Genomic DNA, 19,493 nt, shown 5'->3' on the forward strand with positions numbered 1-19,493 from the left:
TTCATAATTTATAGATGTGGTATATTGGTTTCAATAAATCATATAAATATATTATCTACATTTTTTTTCAGGAGGGGAACTTCAGTTTAGTGAGGCTTTAACTGTGTTTCCTAAAAGAGTTTATAACAATGGTGCGGATTATCAAAGTAAAAGACATTTCCATAAACGTAGTGTGCGAGAGCAATGGGATAAAAATGTGGATTATATTGTAGAAATTGCTGATAAAAATATTAAGTTGAATTTAACACGAAAAGATGATATAGTGGCACCCGGGATAGTAGTGCAACATTTTAAAGGGAATTTAACTTGGTTAGAGGAGCATAGAACATTAAGGGGGTTGTCATGTTTCTACGAAGGGACCGTATCAGGGAGTGGGTGGTCTCAGGCCGCACTCAGTCTTTGCGATGGAATGGTAAGAAGTACTTTTTGTATTTTTTTTTAAATTTAGATAATGGGGCAAAAGTCAGACATTTACAGTTGGAAAAATCGAATATAGCGTTAGTTCATTCTCCTTATGTGATTTAGCCAAGTGTTACCTATTGAACATACGCGTTGTATAGTTGCATTTACGGACCATTCGTCGTTTTTACTTGCCTATTACTAGTCGATTAAGAATGACCAGCTTCAGATGAAAGTAGTTCTGATTAATAAAATAAAAAAAGTACTGACCGATAATTTGGCCGAAAGATACTGCAGAAAATGTAGCTAACAGTAAATAACCTTGTAAGATTTGTTATAACATGGTCGAGATAGTTGTTATTCTGGTCAGCGCGTTGTGTGGTAGACAGCGTATCACACTTACTTAGACGAGTTCAGGTGTATTACAAGTTTTAGGCCGGTTTTTAGACGACACAATGTCATACGGTCATCCATAGGTTATTTGAGGTCTATTGAAGCTAATATGTTCTCATAAAACAAAAAGTATACAAAAGAACAAAAACATGTCAAAAAACTTTATTTAAACTAAATTTCCTTAACAAGCTGTCTGACTCTACACTGACCTCACAGTTCAGATGCAAATGATCAGCAAAAATCGGATATTCTGCTAGTGAGTGGTCTTTGAAGTCTGCGATTTAGCTCAGTGACGTAAATATCAATATCAAGGTATATACAAACGTGCTTGATGTTAGGCCGTGTACGATCCACAATAAAACACCTGTTGGTGGTCTTCAGGTAAAACAGCCTTCTAGCAAACGAACATGACTCGTGCATGAGTATGCATTAATTTGTACTGTTGATCATGAAATATTAAGTACAACGTCTGAGGTTAAAGGTATATATGTAAGAAAATGATGAGTAATATGTAACCGCAATTTGTATAAGAAATATGACATAATAATAAGAGTTGGGAAGCTGCTTAAAGACAAAAGTCAACTTGATAGGTACGAAGAAACGAGTGCACTCTTTGAACCAGAAGATGCCGGAAATCTTTGGGTGACTGTTTCTTATGAAGGTTCATAAATACCTAATAAAATTAATTGGTAGTAACTGAAGATCTGGTGTATTGGTTGGCACTTTTTTATTATAAGAGGTAGCATGTGCTGATTTTGACAAATACTCGATTGGCATTTTATGACGAATGAGTCCACCTCTGGGCGTTACCTCCACGGTGATACGTATCAGATGCTTGCATATCTTGATGCTCATCAGCAGTTACGTTATCTAACTGTGTCTGCGTGCAGAGTTACAACTTTACTTATAACACGTGATTAGCGTAACAAAATATTAGAAGTTTGATAAATGGTAAGATAGATTTTGCGTTAACCGAGAATTGCCATCAAATCAGTTTCAATGTATACGAACTTGCGGCACTAACTGTAGTATAATTTACTAATTGCAACAACAGTTGAACTTTTGATCTATTCAATAATTTTGGGACAAGTTTCCATCTATATAATTAACGTTAGTGGTGAAGTAATAAAATGGTGATCATTTGAAGCTGTTCAATAAAAGGTCGTAAAAATAGGAAAGGTCGCTTACGATGGTACATGAGAGAGAAACTGAGACAAAAATAAAACGAAGACTTCAATTAAAGAAAGTAGGGACCATTTTAGAAGAAAAAAAACTTCATGGTCAGGTCAAATATTTCTGAATTCTCGCAGGTTAGGGTCTTGTAGTTAGATTGTTTGAATTATGTAACAATAGCAAACTGAAATCCGTCCAAATATCAAATCTGAAAAACGCTCGCACTGCGGTCTGAATATTTGAACACACTGTCTAATTATTAAAAACAAAAGATTTACTTAAGAGATAGATTGATTTCAGTGAATTAACAGGTTTGAATAATACACCATGGCTAATAGGTCTAGAACAAAGGGCACACCGCTGAAAGATTTAATGATTTGCTCTCTAACCTTTATGCTATAGTATTCCTTACCCTAATTTTCCGTTAAAAGACCGTATAATCCGCAGGGACGAACCTTTTGGTGTAGTGTTACCTTATTTTTAAAAGGAAATATATCTGTATTAAATAACAGACATGTGGTAGCTCTAAAACCACAATATACACTGTATTAGTAGGACATATATTAACCTGAATAAGCCGCTGATGAGTTATGTCACTCAAACTCAGCATTATTTGGTTCTGTTTTAAGAAGAATCTGTGCGACCCGAGCTCTTAGTAAATTCTCGAGTTGCATTAACTGAGTATCAGTATATCTAAATAAAGCAGAATAACGCAAATTGGTAGTCCGAGGCCTAAGATAGTGTCACTGCCTGAATAACAAATTTTGTGTAGGGTGACACTGGGGCATTTCCCACGTAATTCTTTGTGAAACCGAGCACTTAGAAAATTTCAATATAAAACATAATCCGAGATATATCTACTGTTAGGGACAACCATTCCAGGTGCAAATCAGTAGAAAAATACCATGTATGTATAAGATACTCTAGACATTTTTAGTGTCGTGGCTTCATTTTACTAACATATACTGACGCTAAACACTTGTTCTGTCGCTCATAATGAGCTAGTCAAACAGTGTGTCTTTTCTTAAGAATCATTTCCTTCTATTAAATTTGGCGGTTGTTTGTCTTTTACCAAACTCACTGGATATGCTGCATGTTAAACAACAATACACTTATGCACGAATGGTTAAAATCTGTTAAGTAAACGTCAAATTTAATTTTCGTCTCCCTCAGGTCATAGTAACAATGACAGGTCATGTTACAACAACCTTGTTAACTGACAGGAGTCAATTTATTAGTGATTATCGTACACAATTTGACAGTTGTGTTATCTTCTCTCCAAGCACACTTTTCTTCTTTTTTCTTTCATAGTCCTTCAATTATTGCTTCACTTCAACGCTTTCATCGGTGACGCATATCTTTTAGTTTAAAAGGGGGTCGTTTTTAGCAACTACACGCTCGTTATTACGTCAAGTCAGCATTACGTCTCAACGTTTAAATAATCGTACATGCATAACAATAGATATGGTGACAATTTGTATTTTTTTACCTTACTTGTCGAAAATAATGATGTAAGTCAAAATTTTAACTGTCTTTTATAACGTGTATCTGTCCGATAGTTATATGACGTAATAAACACTAGGAACTACGGTCTGTCTGTGTGTGGTAATGTCAAATAAAAAGTACAAAAGTACCATCCATTAAACTGTTCCTTTATTCTAAACAATGCCGACTTTGGGATTTTATAAAATAATTAAGAATATAAATAATATGTGATATGGAATGAATTTTATAGACAAGTGGAAAAAATAGACGTCTTAATTTATTCACTTTCGTAACGTCTTATCCACTGTCAGTTTCATTGATAAACACCGATATAGGTCGCCAAAATACTACACGGTTTGCAAAATTGTAGTAAAGCGTTTTGTGGTTTTCGGGTTGAGGGATCATAAATAAATATTAAAACTTAAGAGCCGTCGGTTTATCTGCCTGGGATGTGACGAAAAACACTCTTTCGTGTGACAAAATGTAAAGATTGCTGTTATCATTTATTCACGCTTCTTCACATATATTTAATACCTTTTTCGATCCGTTGGTCCTACCCCGTGACGCAAATTTTTGCCGATCTATGATTGGGCAGAATAATACCCTATAAATCATAGGGATACATTCGGCACGTTTATTTCATTCATAAAAGTAACGCGAGGATAGTCCCATTAAAGCTATGGGGCAACGTCAGACAGTTATTGTTTATGTTTCATATACACCAAAGTATTCAAATAAACCATATACTAATGTATTATAGACTTTCCTTCCAATCAATTGTTCCGTTTTTCAAGAGTGAACACTCACCCCAGCACTCATCCCAGCGGTCAACGCCATCTGCTTATATCACATTCAAAGTATGGTATATATCTCACAAAGCCACTAATCACTACCTAGGTGTTTAAGTTAATAAAGAATCGTTAATAGAAACAGTGGTTTCACAGCTTCTGAACATGTAATTAATGAAAAATAAAAGTTGTCCCCACACGAAGACCGGGTCGTTGACCTCATCAAATGATTCCTTTGGTAGTTGGACTTAAGTTACTGAATTATTAACGATAAGTTGTAAACACAATCATTTTGTATTTTTTATGATCCTGTTTCACTCGCTTTAACTATTTTCATTTTCAATAGTTAGGGTTACATCCAAGTTGGGCTTTGCAGTATTAAAGCAACCATATAACGATATAGTTCATTGAATTAGATATGCATTGAATCCCTTAATATTATGTAACTGTATATCAAACATCTTCTGAACTTAATAATATGTAAGTATGCATTATTTAAACGGATCTGAGTCTGCAATACCACCTATGCAGTACAGCCAATAGCCAAAGATATTTTATCGACAAATTTGTTTTGCTGTTGATTATTGTAGGTCAGACAAACCCATAGTACATGTTTGGAATACCTTTATGAGAGTACAATATCTGACTGAGCCCTCGTACTTCTAAGCCTAATCTCGTAACTTCCATCAACTGTGATGAGCATCCATAATCTAGGCGATATTACCTTGAGAACCCGGTATTTTGGGGAAATACAACTCAGCAGGGCACGAGTCAAAATTTATCCAATCATTTACAGGTGTCTAGTATTACATGGTTATATCAGCCGATTAACATATTCTTGATAGGAGAGATAATAATGATAAAAAATTTCAATGCAATACGATATGACAGGTCACTTAAACACTGGAACACGATACCATTTGCAGTTTTGCACAGTTACTTCCCTTTTATGTCAGGTTTTTGCAAAATCTATAAAATTAATTTAAAGCCAATGTTCGCACGTTATTGATAACTGTTACATTCATGTGTTGAAATAATGGGTTTCTTTCGCTATATACTTACAACAGTGACTAAAGTTCGGTGGACGTTATTTTGAGAATATAGCGCTACAACACTTGTACAGTTATTCCCCCTTTTTGCAGAATTGTACTTCCGGTGTGCAATTCTGGATATTTGTTGATATTTTACCATACATAAAATCACATGGAACAAAGGTGATTTTGTTCGTTGGTTTCAAACTGATTAGATTGTAATAAAATGTAATGATTTGTTTCTTTTTTTTGCAGGCAGGGACTTTCAGTGTGGACGGAGAACATTATCTCATAGAACCTTTTTTAACTGGAGATAACACCAGTGAACATTTTAACCAAAGTGAACAAGTTATACCTCATCAACTTTATTCGTTAAAACATTCACAAAAACATATACACACAAATAATGGAAGTGATTCCTCATGTGCTGTAGATACAGGTAAGACATGGGCTATTCCAAACAAGTAATTAGTTAACTTTAATCTGTTTGATTCTTGGTTAATTAATTGTTTACATGCTTATTATATTTTTACTCAAAAAATGTTCATTCATTCATTCAATCATTCAATCAATCAGTCAATCAATCAATCATTCATTCATTCTGTCTTTCAGTTTCTCCTCTTGATATATTAGCATGTCTAAATTACTTCATTCATCAGTTAAAATTGTAAGATAGTTTTTTTTTATCATTCTTCAAGTATTTTAACTTGATATGGTATGGAAGTATATTATATTCACTAGAATTTCTGTTCATAGGCAGAGGGTAAATTTAAATTTGGTATTGTTGCAATGTTTTGAAAGTCAAATACATTGGAAGGAGTTACATTTATCAAGACTTTTTATCTCAACCACATGCCTGGTATCTGCCTTGCTAATTGGTATTTCGAAGTTGACTGATTTTGACCTTTGCAAAAGGCTTCTGTGAGTTAATGACAATTTTATTTAATTTTATAAAATTTTAGCTGCATTATTGAAATTTATCAGGGTATATAAATTTTGTGCCTGGTTTGAAATTACTGAAAAACTATTGTAGGTTTTTCTTGTTTATGTTTAATCAGTTACGCATTTTCTTATAATTTATTCTCTGATTGCCAATTATCTTAAAAGAGTTTTATCTTTGTAGTATTTGAAATTTTACATTTCATATTCAGCTTAATCATGAACTTGGTTGGAAGTTCATAGAATTTTCATAAAGTAAATTGCCTGCTTGAGTAATATAAGTAATGTCCTGATGTTATGATTGACAGAAAAGTTCAAGGTGGAAGCTAGAATGATCTTCCTTATTTTATAATGTGTTTGGAATATAGAGGTTACCTGGAGCCATGACTGTGAACCTCATCAAGACACCAGTATTGTTTTAGTCCATATAGTAGATCAAATTACTCTGAACCAAAACTAAACTCAATATTGCCATAAAATCATAAATTGAAACAGAAAAAAACTTGCTGATCCAGTATATTGTTAAATCATGGTTAATTATAATCTGAGCATAAATTTTTGTGGGATTTACGGTTATGTTATCTTATTTCATCAACTTTAAATACCCTAAGGTGAAAGTAAAGGTAAGCTTTATTTAATGTTGCATAACTACACCAGCTACAAAGCTCTTGTCTGACAAACTAGGTATCCAGTAACAGATACTTACCACCCTTTTACAACCTTTTTAAATGCTGAGTGCCAAGCAGGGAGCTACCAGTACCATTTTTCACATCTTAGGTATGACAATGCCGGGGATAGAACCCAGACCTCCTGGACTCAAAGCAGACACTCTACAACTGTGCTACTGATAATCTGAAAATGATTCCACAGTATTTTGTTCCCTGAAATCATCGAAATCAAGTTGCAGATCTTTAATGATTTCATCTGATTGTAAGTTAATGCACAAAGTCTGGGTTTGATAATTGGGTTGTATTTGTGACAAAATTATTTCCTAGATAATTGGATAAAGTTTGACATATTGGCCAAACGTGTTCGTGACTATCTGACTATCTGACACAGTGGCACAAACTTATCAAGCAAATTGAAGATTTATGAAAAACTGTCATTTTTTGCAGAAATGATATACACTTACACTGCTGTTCTGTCTCGCAAATAGATTCGGGGTATTTTATGTGAAGGAAGGAAAGTAGAAGTTTTCTCCTTTCACAGGATCTGAAGTTAAACTAACACTGTAGCAACAGACTTTCACTGGAGGTACCTTGTTATTTTTGATGGATGTTTAATGCTAGGTGGCATTGGAATATCATGTGTATAGGTGATGAAAGAAACTCACAGATCTTTGACACTGGTTCCAATAAAATTAGGCAGAATATTGGTGTTTTTAGATAATACATTGTATCTGCCAAATTCATAGTTATTTGTACACCATTTACCTGATAACCACTGATAAGCCTCACAGTTTCATTCCATATAACTTTTAAATCAGTGTTAAAAATTGAATATACTGAAAAGATTTCAAGATTGTTTTTCTTTAGTATGATATATTCTTAAGAAGGTGGAGCAGTGTGAATGAAGAAAAAGACTAAATTGAATTAAAAAATATGAGAGAATCTGTAATATCTTTATGGGAAACTAGCTTTTTTCCTTGAAAATTTCATGAATCTTTATTACATAGAACTTTTTGTAGGGAGAGAAATTTAGAAGAAATTTGAAAATGTTCTGTTAATATATTCTTGAGACATTAAATTTACTTTTTGCAGATTGTTAAATCTTTGTAAATTATGGAAGAGTTTATTTTTTTCAAAAACTTCATCAAAAGATATTTGGTAAACTAATTTGGCATTAGTTTAGCCTTTTTGAGGTGAATAAAATTTTCTGACGAGAATTGCAGGTGCCAATTGATTTTTCCAGCTGATCAGAAGCATTAAGTTTTGCCCCACCACTTACAACCTCAAACCCAATGCCATATTAGGTCAGTGTTTCTTATAAGATCAGAAACAAATACTTGCTAGTCAGTACTATTCATGTGACTGAACTTTCCTTGACTTTTTCTTCTTGAAATGTTAGAAAGTTGTACAGGTTCGTGACAAAATGACAGGTACAAGGGGTCTATCTGTTTCATAGGATTGTTAAGGCAGTATTACATTGCTGACATATTTGTACAATGCATAGTTTAGAACTATTAGATAAGCCGGTAATAACATTATATGACTGTTTGCCTTTTCACCCTTGTGTTTACATTCTATTTAAATTTTCACTATAGTGTTTGTAACATAGGAGTGATCTGCATGCTTTTATAAGACAACTTCAAAATGACTTCTCACCTCCTGTAAGATTTTACACAAACATGTTGTTGAAATCTGTCAGTCATTTCTTGACTTTTTTTTTTAAAGTATTTTCGACCATAAGGACAGTCACCTAGTTTTATATCATACTTTTTATAAGTCTGAGAAAGGGGACATATGTGGTCACCTGCTGCATTGGGTGGGCTGGTGTGCTGTGTCCACTAAAGTTGTCCACCCTTCTTATTAAATGTTCATCAAACTTGGTCACACAGTGTTTATATTCATAATGTCTCTGTCAAGTTTGATAAGCAGCTGGATTATCTTAGAGGCTGTGAAGTTATGGTTCTTCAATTATTAAAAGTTGTGAAAATTGACAATGTAATGCTGTTTGAATTGAGTAGTTCTTATCCAGCATTCAACAAACTTGGTCACAATGTTTATGTGTGTAATATCTTGGCCAGGTTTGATAACCAGCTGTATCCTCCAAGTCTCTTGAGTTACAGCCCTTGAATTACTCAAATAGCAAAAATTGACAGTGTCCACTCTCTTAGATGAGCAGTACTTAACCATTCTTTACTAGACTGGGTCACAATGTTAGGTATAATATCTTGACCAAGTCTGAGAACCAGCCAGATCGTTCCAGTGGCTTTGGAGTAATGGTCCTTGAATTACTAAAACTTGCAAAAATGGATAGTGTCTGCTCTTTAAATTGAGCAGATCTTAACAAATGTTCACCAAACTTGGTAACAATATTATAGGCATAATATCTTGGACAATTTTGATATCCAGCAGGATACTCTAAGACAACTTGAGTTATTGCCCTTGAATTCCTTAAAATTGCAAAAATTAACAGTGTCCACTTAATAACTTAAGTAGTTCATATCTTATGCAGTCAAACTTAGAATGTTTATGGACATGATTATTATCTTGGCCAAGTTAAATAACCAGCTTTGTACTCTTTGTAACTTTGGCATTATGGCCCTTTAATGAAATTGACAACTGTTTTGCTTGGTAAGTAGCGCATTTTAAAAGTCTAAAGTATTTTTCAGAGTTTAATATATTCATGCTGACTATGGCTTTTACAAAAACCTGGTACCTGTGGGACAGGTCCATTTTGATGGGTGTCTTGGACTCTTGGCCACTCTTGGTAGAAATTTACAACTTACCACATACATGTTTGAATTGTTGAGAAAAATATAAGACAGTAATTTATGGTATCTATACATTTGACTTATTTTTTTCTTATAATGCAATATAATAAAGATTGTAGAAAATCAATAATAGTGGTGCAAATCCTGGACAATTCTTTATATAATTAAAGATGGTTTAAAGATGGTACTAATGTATAAGCTGATGGTAGCAGTGTATGAAAAATCAACAGTTCATGCTATAGATAATACAAGAACTGGATAATCACATGTAATTGACATGGGTTATATCACACAGGCCATTATAGTCTGACATGACTTTCCTTTCAGGACAAAAGTGGTTTCTATAAACGGAATCATATCCTCCTAGTCTGAGCCAGTCTCTTGATTTGACCTGAGATCAAGACATAATGTTACAAAAATAGTGGCTCCCTACTATCAAAATGACTAGGAAGTTATTAGAATATACCAGTAGTCTTATCAGCATACATGAATAGCATTCTTATTACAGTCAAACCTGTATTAAGCAGCCTGCAGTAAAGGGAGCAACAGTCTGGCTGCTTAAGACAGGTGCCTGCTGATGAGAAGTTGAAGTAAGAACAAAACACATTTATATTTTCTGGATACACATCAGATTATTCATACGATTTTCAAAATGTATTATGTATAGTTTCAGAATTTAGTTTTGATTAAAGGTATACTAGAACTAAATTTCATATATGAAAATACGAACAGTTACTACATACAGTTTATATTAACATAGAATAAACATGTTATTGTGTATTAACAGTGCTATAGTACACACTTAATTCATGTATACCGGTAACTAAACACATTATAAATGTGTACTACCATTAAAAAAAAAATCTGGAAGTTATTTTTTAACAAACAACTGTTACTGTACAACATTTAATTATTAATGTACCCTAGCTCTACATACACAATTAATTTATTACTGTAGTAAAGGCCACTACAGGTGGTGAGGATTTTCTACATTTGAAGATAAAATATTTTGGTGGAAGATGGACATGGGATGTCTTTAAGTTGGAATTTTATGAGTATGGGACACAATGCACTGATTTCATACTGAGCAGCTAATGCCATTGTTAGTTTTTCTATATTACAATATTACAACAGACTTGCACATGCAGTTTGAAAAATGAATATGTCTAGTGAATCAATTTGATGGAACCTTTTTAGATTATTAACAAAATGAATACTGGTCTTAAATTTTGAAAAAGTTGACATAAATCTTCAGGGGTGCTTCTTTAGTGGCTGTTAATATGAATTAGTTGCTGCAAAGACTAAAATGTAGGAAATTACGCTTTAAAGGTTACCTCATAATTTTTCTGAAAATTGGATATGTCAGAACTTAAATTTGGTATTTTAGCAAACTTTTCTCTGCATGTTATCTACCAAATGCATTGATAATTTTTCCTGACATATTCATGACTGCCTATATCAGCTAAAATTGAAATTAGAATAAATCAAAATACAGATATACAAGATTTTTAAGAAAACAAATGTGCATTGTAAATATTTTCTTCTGTAAATCTGCACCAATGTCGGCAAAATCAGTTTAATTTTTTTCCATATAATTATTCAGTGTACCATCAGGTTAGCTTACTAACATACTAACCTATTTGTACTTTTAACAAAATTTTTCTTGAAGCCGCTTTTGTTGGTCATTAACTATAACATCCTAAATGCTTCTTGAACAGCTTACATTTACTACCTTACAGTTTGCAATATTCCTATGACCTGGTACGGAGGTTACTAGACGGAGGTAAATGAACACACGATGGTGGTTTATTAAGACCACTGACCACTGGTTTACGGGCTTGATTAGTCTCATATGTGGCATACCTTTTTCTCAGACCACTGACCCGCTAATATACCTTGCCAGTTTATTAATCACCTATTTTTTTATGATTTGCTGTCAAAAATAGAACTGTTGATTAATCATGGAATTTTCTTGGTTTTTAGCTCTGTTTGTGCTCCAGATATATAATAAAACTGGTTATGCTTTATAAGGCAGGCTTTTTGTCTACAAATAACATAGTATGATTACTATGAATGATTCTGCAGTTACCAAAGACATGCAAATTTCAGCTTCATTTGCAAATTTAGATAAGTTGTCTCCCATTATGTTGACTGGTGAGTTAGGTAGGCTTCTTCTGAATATATGCTTACTCTTTGAAACAGAGTGGACAATTGCTATGTAATCTTTTCATTTCTTTGGAGTAAAGTTTTAGACTTTTGATGGAATCACTTCCCAGATTTCAAATGAGCCGTGCCATGAGAAAACCAACATAGTGGGTAGGCGACCAGCATGGATCCAGACCAGCCTGCGTATCCGCGCAGTCTGGTCAGGATCCATGCTGTTCACTAACGGTTTCTCTAATTGCAGTAGGCTTTAAAAGCAAACAGCATGGATCCTGACCAGACTGCGCGGATGCGCAGGCTGGTCTGGATCCATGCTGGTCGCAAACCCACTATGATGGCTTTCTCATGGCACGGCTCAAATATTGACTATACATTTGGAGTAAATGAAAATTGGAGCAATGCACTATCAAAATCCGAGAATATGATTTATTCTATGGATATTTTCTGCTATGTTCTGTCAGAACAGTAATCACCCTTTATCAGGATTGGTTCTTCTTTGCACTTTTGTATGTCATTAGAGCCGTTGGGATCATACTGCTATTTATCAGGTATGCTTATGTGCAGGATTTCATTCTTTATTTCAATAAGCACCTGAGGTGTAAAAATTCAGCCCACAGTAGTTAGTTACACGATTTGGCTATTTTTTGCAGGGTCTTATTGTCGTGTGTACAGATTAACTGCACGTACACTTACGCGTTTGAAATCTCTATGTCTCTGCTATAATCACCTTTAGCAAGTTCACTATTCAAAGCTCAGTTCATTTTCAATGAATTTAGGCATTGATAAACGCTATTTAAAGTCAAAATGAGCACTTTAAACATAGGTCTCAACTTTTATTTGAAGATGATGTTAGTACGGAAGTGTTACCCTAATTTGTTTGTATAATACAGTATACAGCTGTTTAGAAATATAACATTACTTATATAAATCTAGACCAATGTTTAATAAATCAGAGCTTAAAGTATATAAGTACATATTTACAATCTTCCATAAACTAGGCCTTAAGTTTGATACAATATATATCAGAGCAAAAGAAGAAAAGATTGCCCTTAATTCTTGTGTCATGTATATGTCATTGTTTACTAAGAACTGTTGTTATACCATAGTCACCAATATATTGCATTAATCTATTTGGTTCAATAATGTGGAATGATTATCCTTCTATTCAATATTTGAAATACCAGTAAGATCAGTATTTTCCATCTATAATACCATTTTTCCCATGGTTGTACTTGCAAGTCCATTATATCCCATGGTTAATAATGGTAAGTTTGTTATTTCCAATGGTTAATTAGCAAATCCCTACCGTTAAATCGAATGTTTATGATGGTAAACCATGGCATAACTATATCGATTCATCTTTCCCAATTGTGTGCAGTGTTTATCATGGTTAACAATAATTGGTTCAATTTAAAGTATACCACAACATAAAACTGGTTTAACCATAAACACCATGGCTTGCCTTTGTGTTACACATTTCCAGTTAGACCATATTTATCCATCATTCACTTCCGTTTCATGGTTTGAAGCCTGTAACTTTAATAGCTCATGGAATACTAATATTTCATGGTTCAAACTCTATTTAACATATTCTGACCATGGAATGTCAACAATGATATCAGCAGTATCCCAGACAATTGACGATTACACAAGTGGTTGTCATGACTGATTGTGATACAGCAATTAGTAGCTTGTTAAAACATCGTTAATGTCAGTTTTTTCTATCAGTTAGCAGTATCAGTGTTGATTGAGCTCCTGATTGATTGTGCATGTTGCATATTTCATATACATTATGCAATCCATCAGTGTCATTAAAATAGCAGTCCAGCATAATGTAAAATTATTTAATTTTTGCCATCATATTAAATGTGGTAGATTTTGCCAAAGATATGAATTCATGCGGTATAGTGTGAAAGGGAGAGAGGGCATGCTTTTTTCTACAAGTAAAGTCAGAAAGTTACCGTATGGAAGTAAACATACTTATGATAGTTACCATAAGAACACCAGCATAAGACACTATGAGAAAGTAATGATGAGAAAGTTACAATAAGAGTCACCATGAGAAAGTAACTGTATGAAAGTGACCATAAGAAAGTTACCTTAATTCACCATAAGAAACTCCAAGTCACCGAAAGATTCACCATGAGAAAGAGAGTATACGAAAGTGACCATTTGTCACCATAAAAAAATCACCTTGAAAAAGTCAGCGTAAAAAGTCACAATGAGAAAATGACTGTATGACAGTAACTGTAAGAAAGTTTCCATAAGAAAGTTACCATAAGCCACCATAAAAATGTCACCATAAGAGTCACCATGAGAAAGTGACTGTAAGAAAGTTACCATATAAAAGTTCCATAAGTCACCATGAGAAAGTCACCATAAGAGTCACCATGAGAAAGTGACTGTAAGAAAGTTACCATATAAAAGTTCCATAAGCCACCGTGAGAAAGTCACCATAAGAGTCACCATGAGAAAGTGACTGTAAGAAAGTTACCATATAAAAGTTCCATAAGCCACCATGAGAAAGTCACCATAAGAGTCACCATGAGAAAGTGACTGTAAGAAAGTTACCATATAAAAGTTCCATAAGTCACCATGAGAAAGTCACCATAAGAGTCACCATGAGAAAGTCACCATAAGAGTCACCATGAGAAAGTGACTGTAAGAAAGTTACCATATAAAAGTTCCATAAGTCACCATGAGAAAGTCACCATAAGAGTCACCATGAGAAAGTAACTGTAAGAAAGTTTCCATAAGAAAGTTACCATAAGCCACCATGAAAATGTCACCATAAGAGTCACCATGAGAAAGTGACTGTAAGAAAGTTACCATATAAAAGTTCCATAAGCCACCATGAGAAAGTCACCATAAGAGTCACCATGAGAAAGTGACTGTAAGAAAGTTACCATATAAAAGTTCCATAAGTCACCATGAGAATGTCACCATAAGAGTCACCATGAGAAAGTGACTGTAAGAAAGTTACCATATAAAAGTTCCATAAGTCACCATGAGAAAGTCACCATAAGAGTCACCATGAGAAAGTGACTGTAAGAAAGTTACCATATAAAAGTTCCATAAGTCACCATGAGAAAGTCACCATAAGAGTCACCATGAGAAAGTAACTGTAAGAAAGTTTCCATAAGAAAGTTACCATAAGCCACCATGAAAATGTCACCATAAGAGTCACCATGAGAAAGTGACTGTAAGGAAGTTACCATATAAAAGTTCCATAAGCCACCATGAGAAAGTCACCATAAGAGTCACCATGAGAAAGTGACTGTAAGAAAGTTACCATATAAAAGTTCCATAAGCCACCATGAGAAAGTCACCATAAGAGTCACCATGAGAAAGTGACTGTAAGAAAGTTACCATATAAAAGTTCCATAAGCCACCATGAGGAAGTCACCATAAGAGTCACCATGAGAAAGTGACTGTAAGAAAGTTACCATATAAAAGTTCCATAAGTCACCATGAGAAAGTCACCATAAGAGTCACCATGAGAAAGTGACTGTAAGAAAGTTACCATATAAAAGTTCCATAAGCCACCATGAGAAAGTCACCATAAGAGTCACCATGAGAAAGTGACTGTAAGAAAGTTACCATATAAAAGTTCCATAAGCCACCATGAGAAAGTCACCATAAGAGTCACCATGAGAAAGTTACCATATAAAAGTTCCATAAGTCACCATGAGAAAGTCAACATAAGTCACCATGAGAAATTTACCTTAAGAGTCACCATCAGATAGCATGTTAGACCATAAGAAAGTTACCAGAAGAATGTCACTATAAGAAAGTTACCATAAGAATTACTTAATAAAATTACTATAAGCATTACTTAATAAAGTTTAGTTACCATAAGAAAGTTACCATAAAAAGTCATGCGTAAGAAATTAGATGTCAGTATGACATTGAGCAAATAAATTTTGTTGTTAAAAATTTAAGGATGTCAGAATTTTTTTATTGAAGGAAGTGGATGTGGGGGAGTTATTTTATCTTCATTAAAGTTGCTGTCATTTTAAGTAAGGCGATGATGTACAACAGATGTCCAGATAGTCTTTTCAACAGTTTTTTTGCATGGATACTCAAATATTTAAGACTAATAATTGCCAAAATGGTTAACAAATGACATAACCCTTGCCATTTTTATCACTAGAGTTTTTAAAAGGTCACAGTAATGTTTGTTTCAGGGCTTGTTTTGTTTTTGTTCAGTGTTAATAGTTATAATCTTTTGATGTAAACATTGAGTTAAAAACAATTCAGATGAAACCAACATAAATGAAAAAAATTGTTTTAATTTTCATGCATTTTTATATGCCCGTCTCTGAAAGAGCAGGGCGTATTATGTGAACAGTTTTCATCCGATCTTCACCAAATTTGCTGACAATGTTTTTGGGTATAATATCTCAGCCAAGTTCGATAACCAGCCAAAACGCCCCAGGCACTCTTGGATTACAGCCCTTGAATTACTCGAAAAACTACCAATTTAGCCTTGTCATGCTGCTCTCTACGTTGAACAGTTTTTATCTGATCTTCACCAAACTTGCTGACAATGTTTGCGGGCATAATATCTCGGCCAAGTTTGATAACCACCCAAAGCACCCCAGACACTCTTGGCTTATGGCCCTTGAATTTACGTAACTGAATATTTAGACAGGCATATTTTGTGACAGTCTGGCACTCTTGCTGCATTTTGAAATACTATGATTTCATTGGAAATGAGTGTCTCACATCAAAACCATGTGGTTTGTCAGATATACAAGTGAAAGTGCCCTATATAGGCATTACAGGCAAATATGGAATTCCTCAGGAATTCTTGAACTTTAGTTTAAAGTGCTGAGAGTTTTATTTCAGAATATTTAACCACTTTATAATGTTTTGACTTGAAACATATGGTTGAAGACAGTGAATGATTGTTCATTTGAATTAAGTCGGAGAACACAGGCTTTCGTCAGTCATGTGACTTTAAAAGCATCTTTACTGTCAATTCTGACTTTTACTGGCGTTTTATTTGTCTATAGAGATATCTTTCCTCTTTCCTCTTCAAATCAAACAATTTTTAGTTATCAATCAAATGAAGAAGATGAAATGAATGGTCAAGATATAAAAATGCCCATATCGGTCAAATGGATATGCATAAGTATTATTGAGGTGATTCCGGTGGAGGTAACATTAAAGGGGAGTATGATCTCCAAAGCAGTGTGCCTCTTAAATTAATGTCTAAAAACTTTTTGAAATTCAAATGTTAGAAATTATATTATGTGAAGTGAAAACATTATGATTTGATAACTTCTATTCATCATTTATTCAGAAAACACACACACACACACACACCAAAAAAACCCAGTCAGTTCATTTTTTTTTAAAAAACTCTTCCAGTCTGGATTAGCATTGAGCACAACTATTATGTAAACCCCAACCGTCCCCCTACCCCTAACTCCAACCCTCCACCCTGCCCCTAATCCACCCATTAGTGCGATCAGAATGTGAGATAGTAGGTTTTTAGCTGCTTATACCAGTAACATCAACGAGAAGCTAGTTCATGTTATATTCATTTGCTTATTTTAAAACTATTTTAAAGATAATTCTTGTTGAAATTCTAACATACATCTGGGAAAAGGTAGAATCTAAGGTTAGAACCCCTTTGCACAGCAGCCTATGTTTGTGTTCAGCCTACTACTTAAAATTTGTGATCTGCATCAAATGCATCTTAAGTGGAAAGGATGTGCCTAATTGAAAAACCTTCATTTGACAGATAACACCTTTTTAATGAGATTCATGCAGGTTTTGTGCACAAATTTATCCATAAAAATGCAGGATTATCATCTTAGTTTGGGACTAGAGATTTTTAGGTTAGATTGATATTGCCTAAAGGGTTCTAAATGCTCTTCAATACATATTTTTACTCAATGAAACCGTTAAAAGTTTGTTTTTATAATTTTTTTGAGATTTCTTATCAGTCGTTAAAGCAAGCCTGTGTCAGAATTATGATCGTTTAAAAGTAGCGATGCTGTATAATTAAAAAAAGCAGATGTCAGCTCTTTATAATTTCTGATGTATGAATTTGATATATATTAATATTAAAAAAAAAATAACTGTAAGCCGTATAATTTATGTCTTTAATAAATCTATGAGAAAGTTCACTTCGGTATATTTGCAGGCACTTGACCGCTGCTATGATTAAAGGTTGTTGACTAGAGGTATTGATATTAAATACGGTGTATATCTACTTAAATAACGAAAATTATTAACAGATTACTCGCTTACTCGTTACAACTTTTCCAGCTTAGTTTAAATGTTGGACAAGTATGAATATTTAGAAAAAAAAGACTCAGGAAGATTACCTTGTTATTTTTGAAGCTGAAAACAAATATCTTACCGCTGGATTACATTATGGGACAGAAATTTTGGGGCCTTGTTAAATGTTTCTAACTTCAAATCACTTGCCTTACATTGCTCTGTGTTTGAAACCCTGCTTTGTTTATACAGTTCTTACATATTGACAGAGCTAAAAAGCTGATTCACCCAGTATCATGCAGTAGTTATATGCAGGCTTTTCATATGCTTGAAATAGTGCCCAGAGATGCATTGACCTTTACCTTGCTAAATTTCTAAAATGGACTGGTCTTTCATTAAATTTGGGCAATAACATTCATTATTTGAATGGGCGTTCACTGAAAATTTACAGACTGAATAGCAAACATTGCAAACCATGACTTGGTCTGCATTGGTCGCAAATGACTTGCCGCCAGCAGGCTAAAGGTTAAAACTCTTCCTTGAAAGCTTGAAAATTTCTAAACGTCCTTAGTATGACCCTTAGTGTTTCGTGTGCTATAGAAGAAACAAACAGGCAGAATTCTGTTCTGTACTTGAATACAACTGTGGAGATGATGATGATTTGTTGGAATTCATAATACATTGATGTTACAGTAATAACACACAGAAGACCATCATTTTAAATGCTTGAAAGTGCAACACACTATTTTTGATGTAATTGACAACATTCTTTTATCATTACAAAGATTATATACAGTTATACTGCATAACTACTACTTTTAAAGGTTATCCGTTATGATTTTATATGGTGTCACTTACTACAAAATTCCATGGAAAGTGGAGGGAAAAATTAGACGCTCAACATTTAGTGACTCACCAGGACTATATTAAACTATGGTGAAAAGTAACTGTTCTGGGTCAGATTGACAGTTTTTTCTCTATTTTTAGTTGCGTTATTACCTTGTCAAACAAACTGCTGATTTTCTGCTTCTGTGCTCTATAAAAATGGCAAAAAGGTAGATAACATGTTCATTTAGTCTACTTGAGAGAACTTGTCTTTGTATTTAAGAGAAAACAATAGTGTCAGTCTCTAATGTAGCATAAAGAAATTATAAAGCATGGCTGTACGCAGACCTACGCAAGGAAATGAAGTTTGTATGTTTACCCCTGTTCTTTGATATATCATAACTGAAAGAAACTTTTGCGATTTCAAAGTTGTTAATTACGTTTCTTTCAAAAGCATTCCAAGAATTGTTTTCATAAAGTGATCTTTCTAGGAAGATTTATTGGTATTTTCGTACAGTGTCATACATTGTATGTTTTGTATTGGTACAAGAGCAAAATGCTTTATTTACAGCTCGGAAGTTCTTTTAGCCATTGTATTTTGTAGTAATTCTTCTGTGTGACCTCAAA

General features: G+C 33.8%; 1 protein-coding gene across 1 annotated transcript in view; it reads left to right on the forward strand.

The window, feature by feature from the left end:
• Positions 1–19,493, forward strand: part of LOC123530249 (A disintegrin and metalloproteinase with thrombospondin motifs 9-like) — a 151,327-nt gene that overhangs the window by 608 nt on the left and 131,226 nt on the right. The window contains exons 2-3 of the mRNA XM_053522100.1: positions 72–412; positions 5,525–5,708. Of these exons, the coding sequence (XP_053378075.1) occupies positions 72–412; positions 5,525–5,708 (525 nt within the window). The remainder of the gene's footprint in view (positions 1–71; positions 413–5,524; positions 5,709–19,493) is intronic.

Source organism: Mercenaria mercenaria, chromosome 13 (assembly GCF_021730395.1).
Source record: "Mercenaria mercenaria strain notata chromosome 13, MADL_Memer_1, whole genome shotgun sequence".
NCBI lineage: Eukaryota > Metazoa > Mollusca > Bivalvia > Venerida > Veneridae > Mercenaria > Mercenaria mercenaria.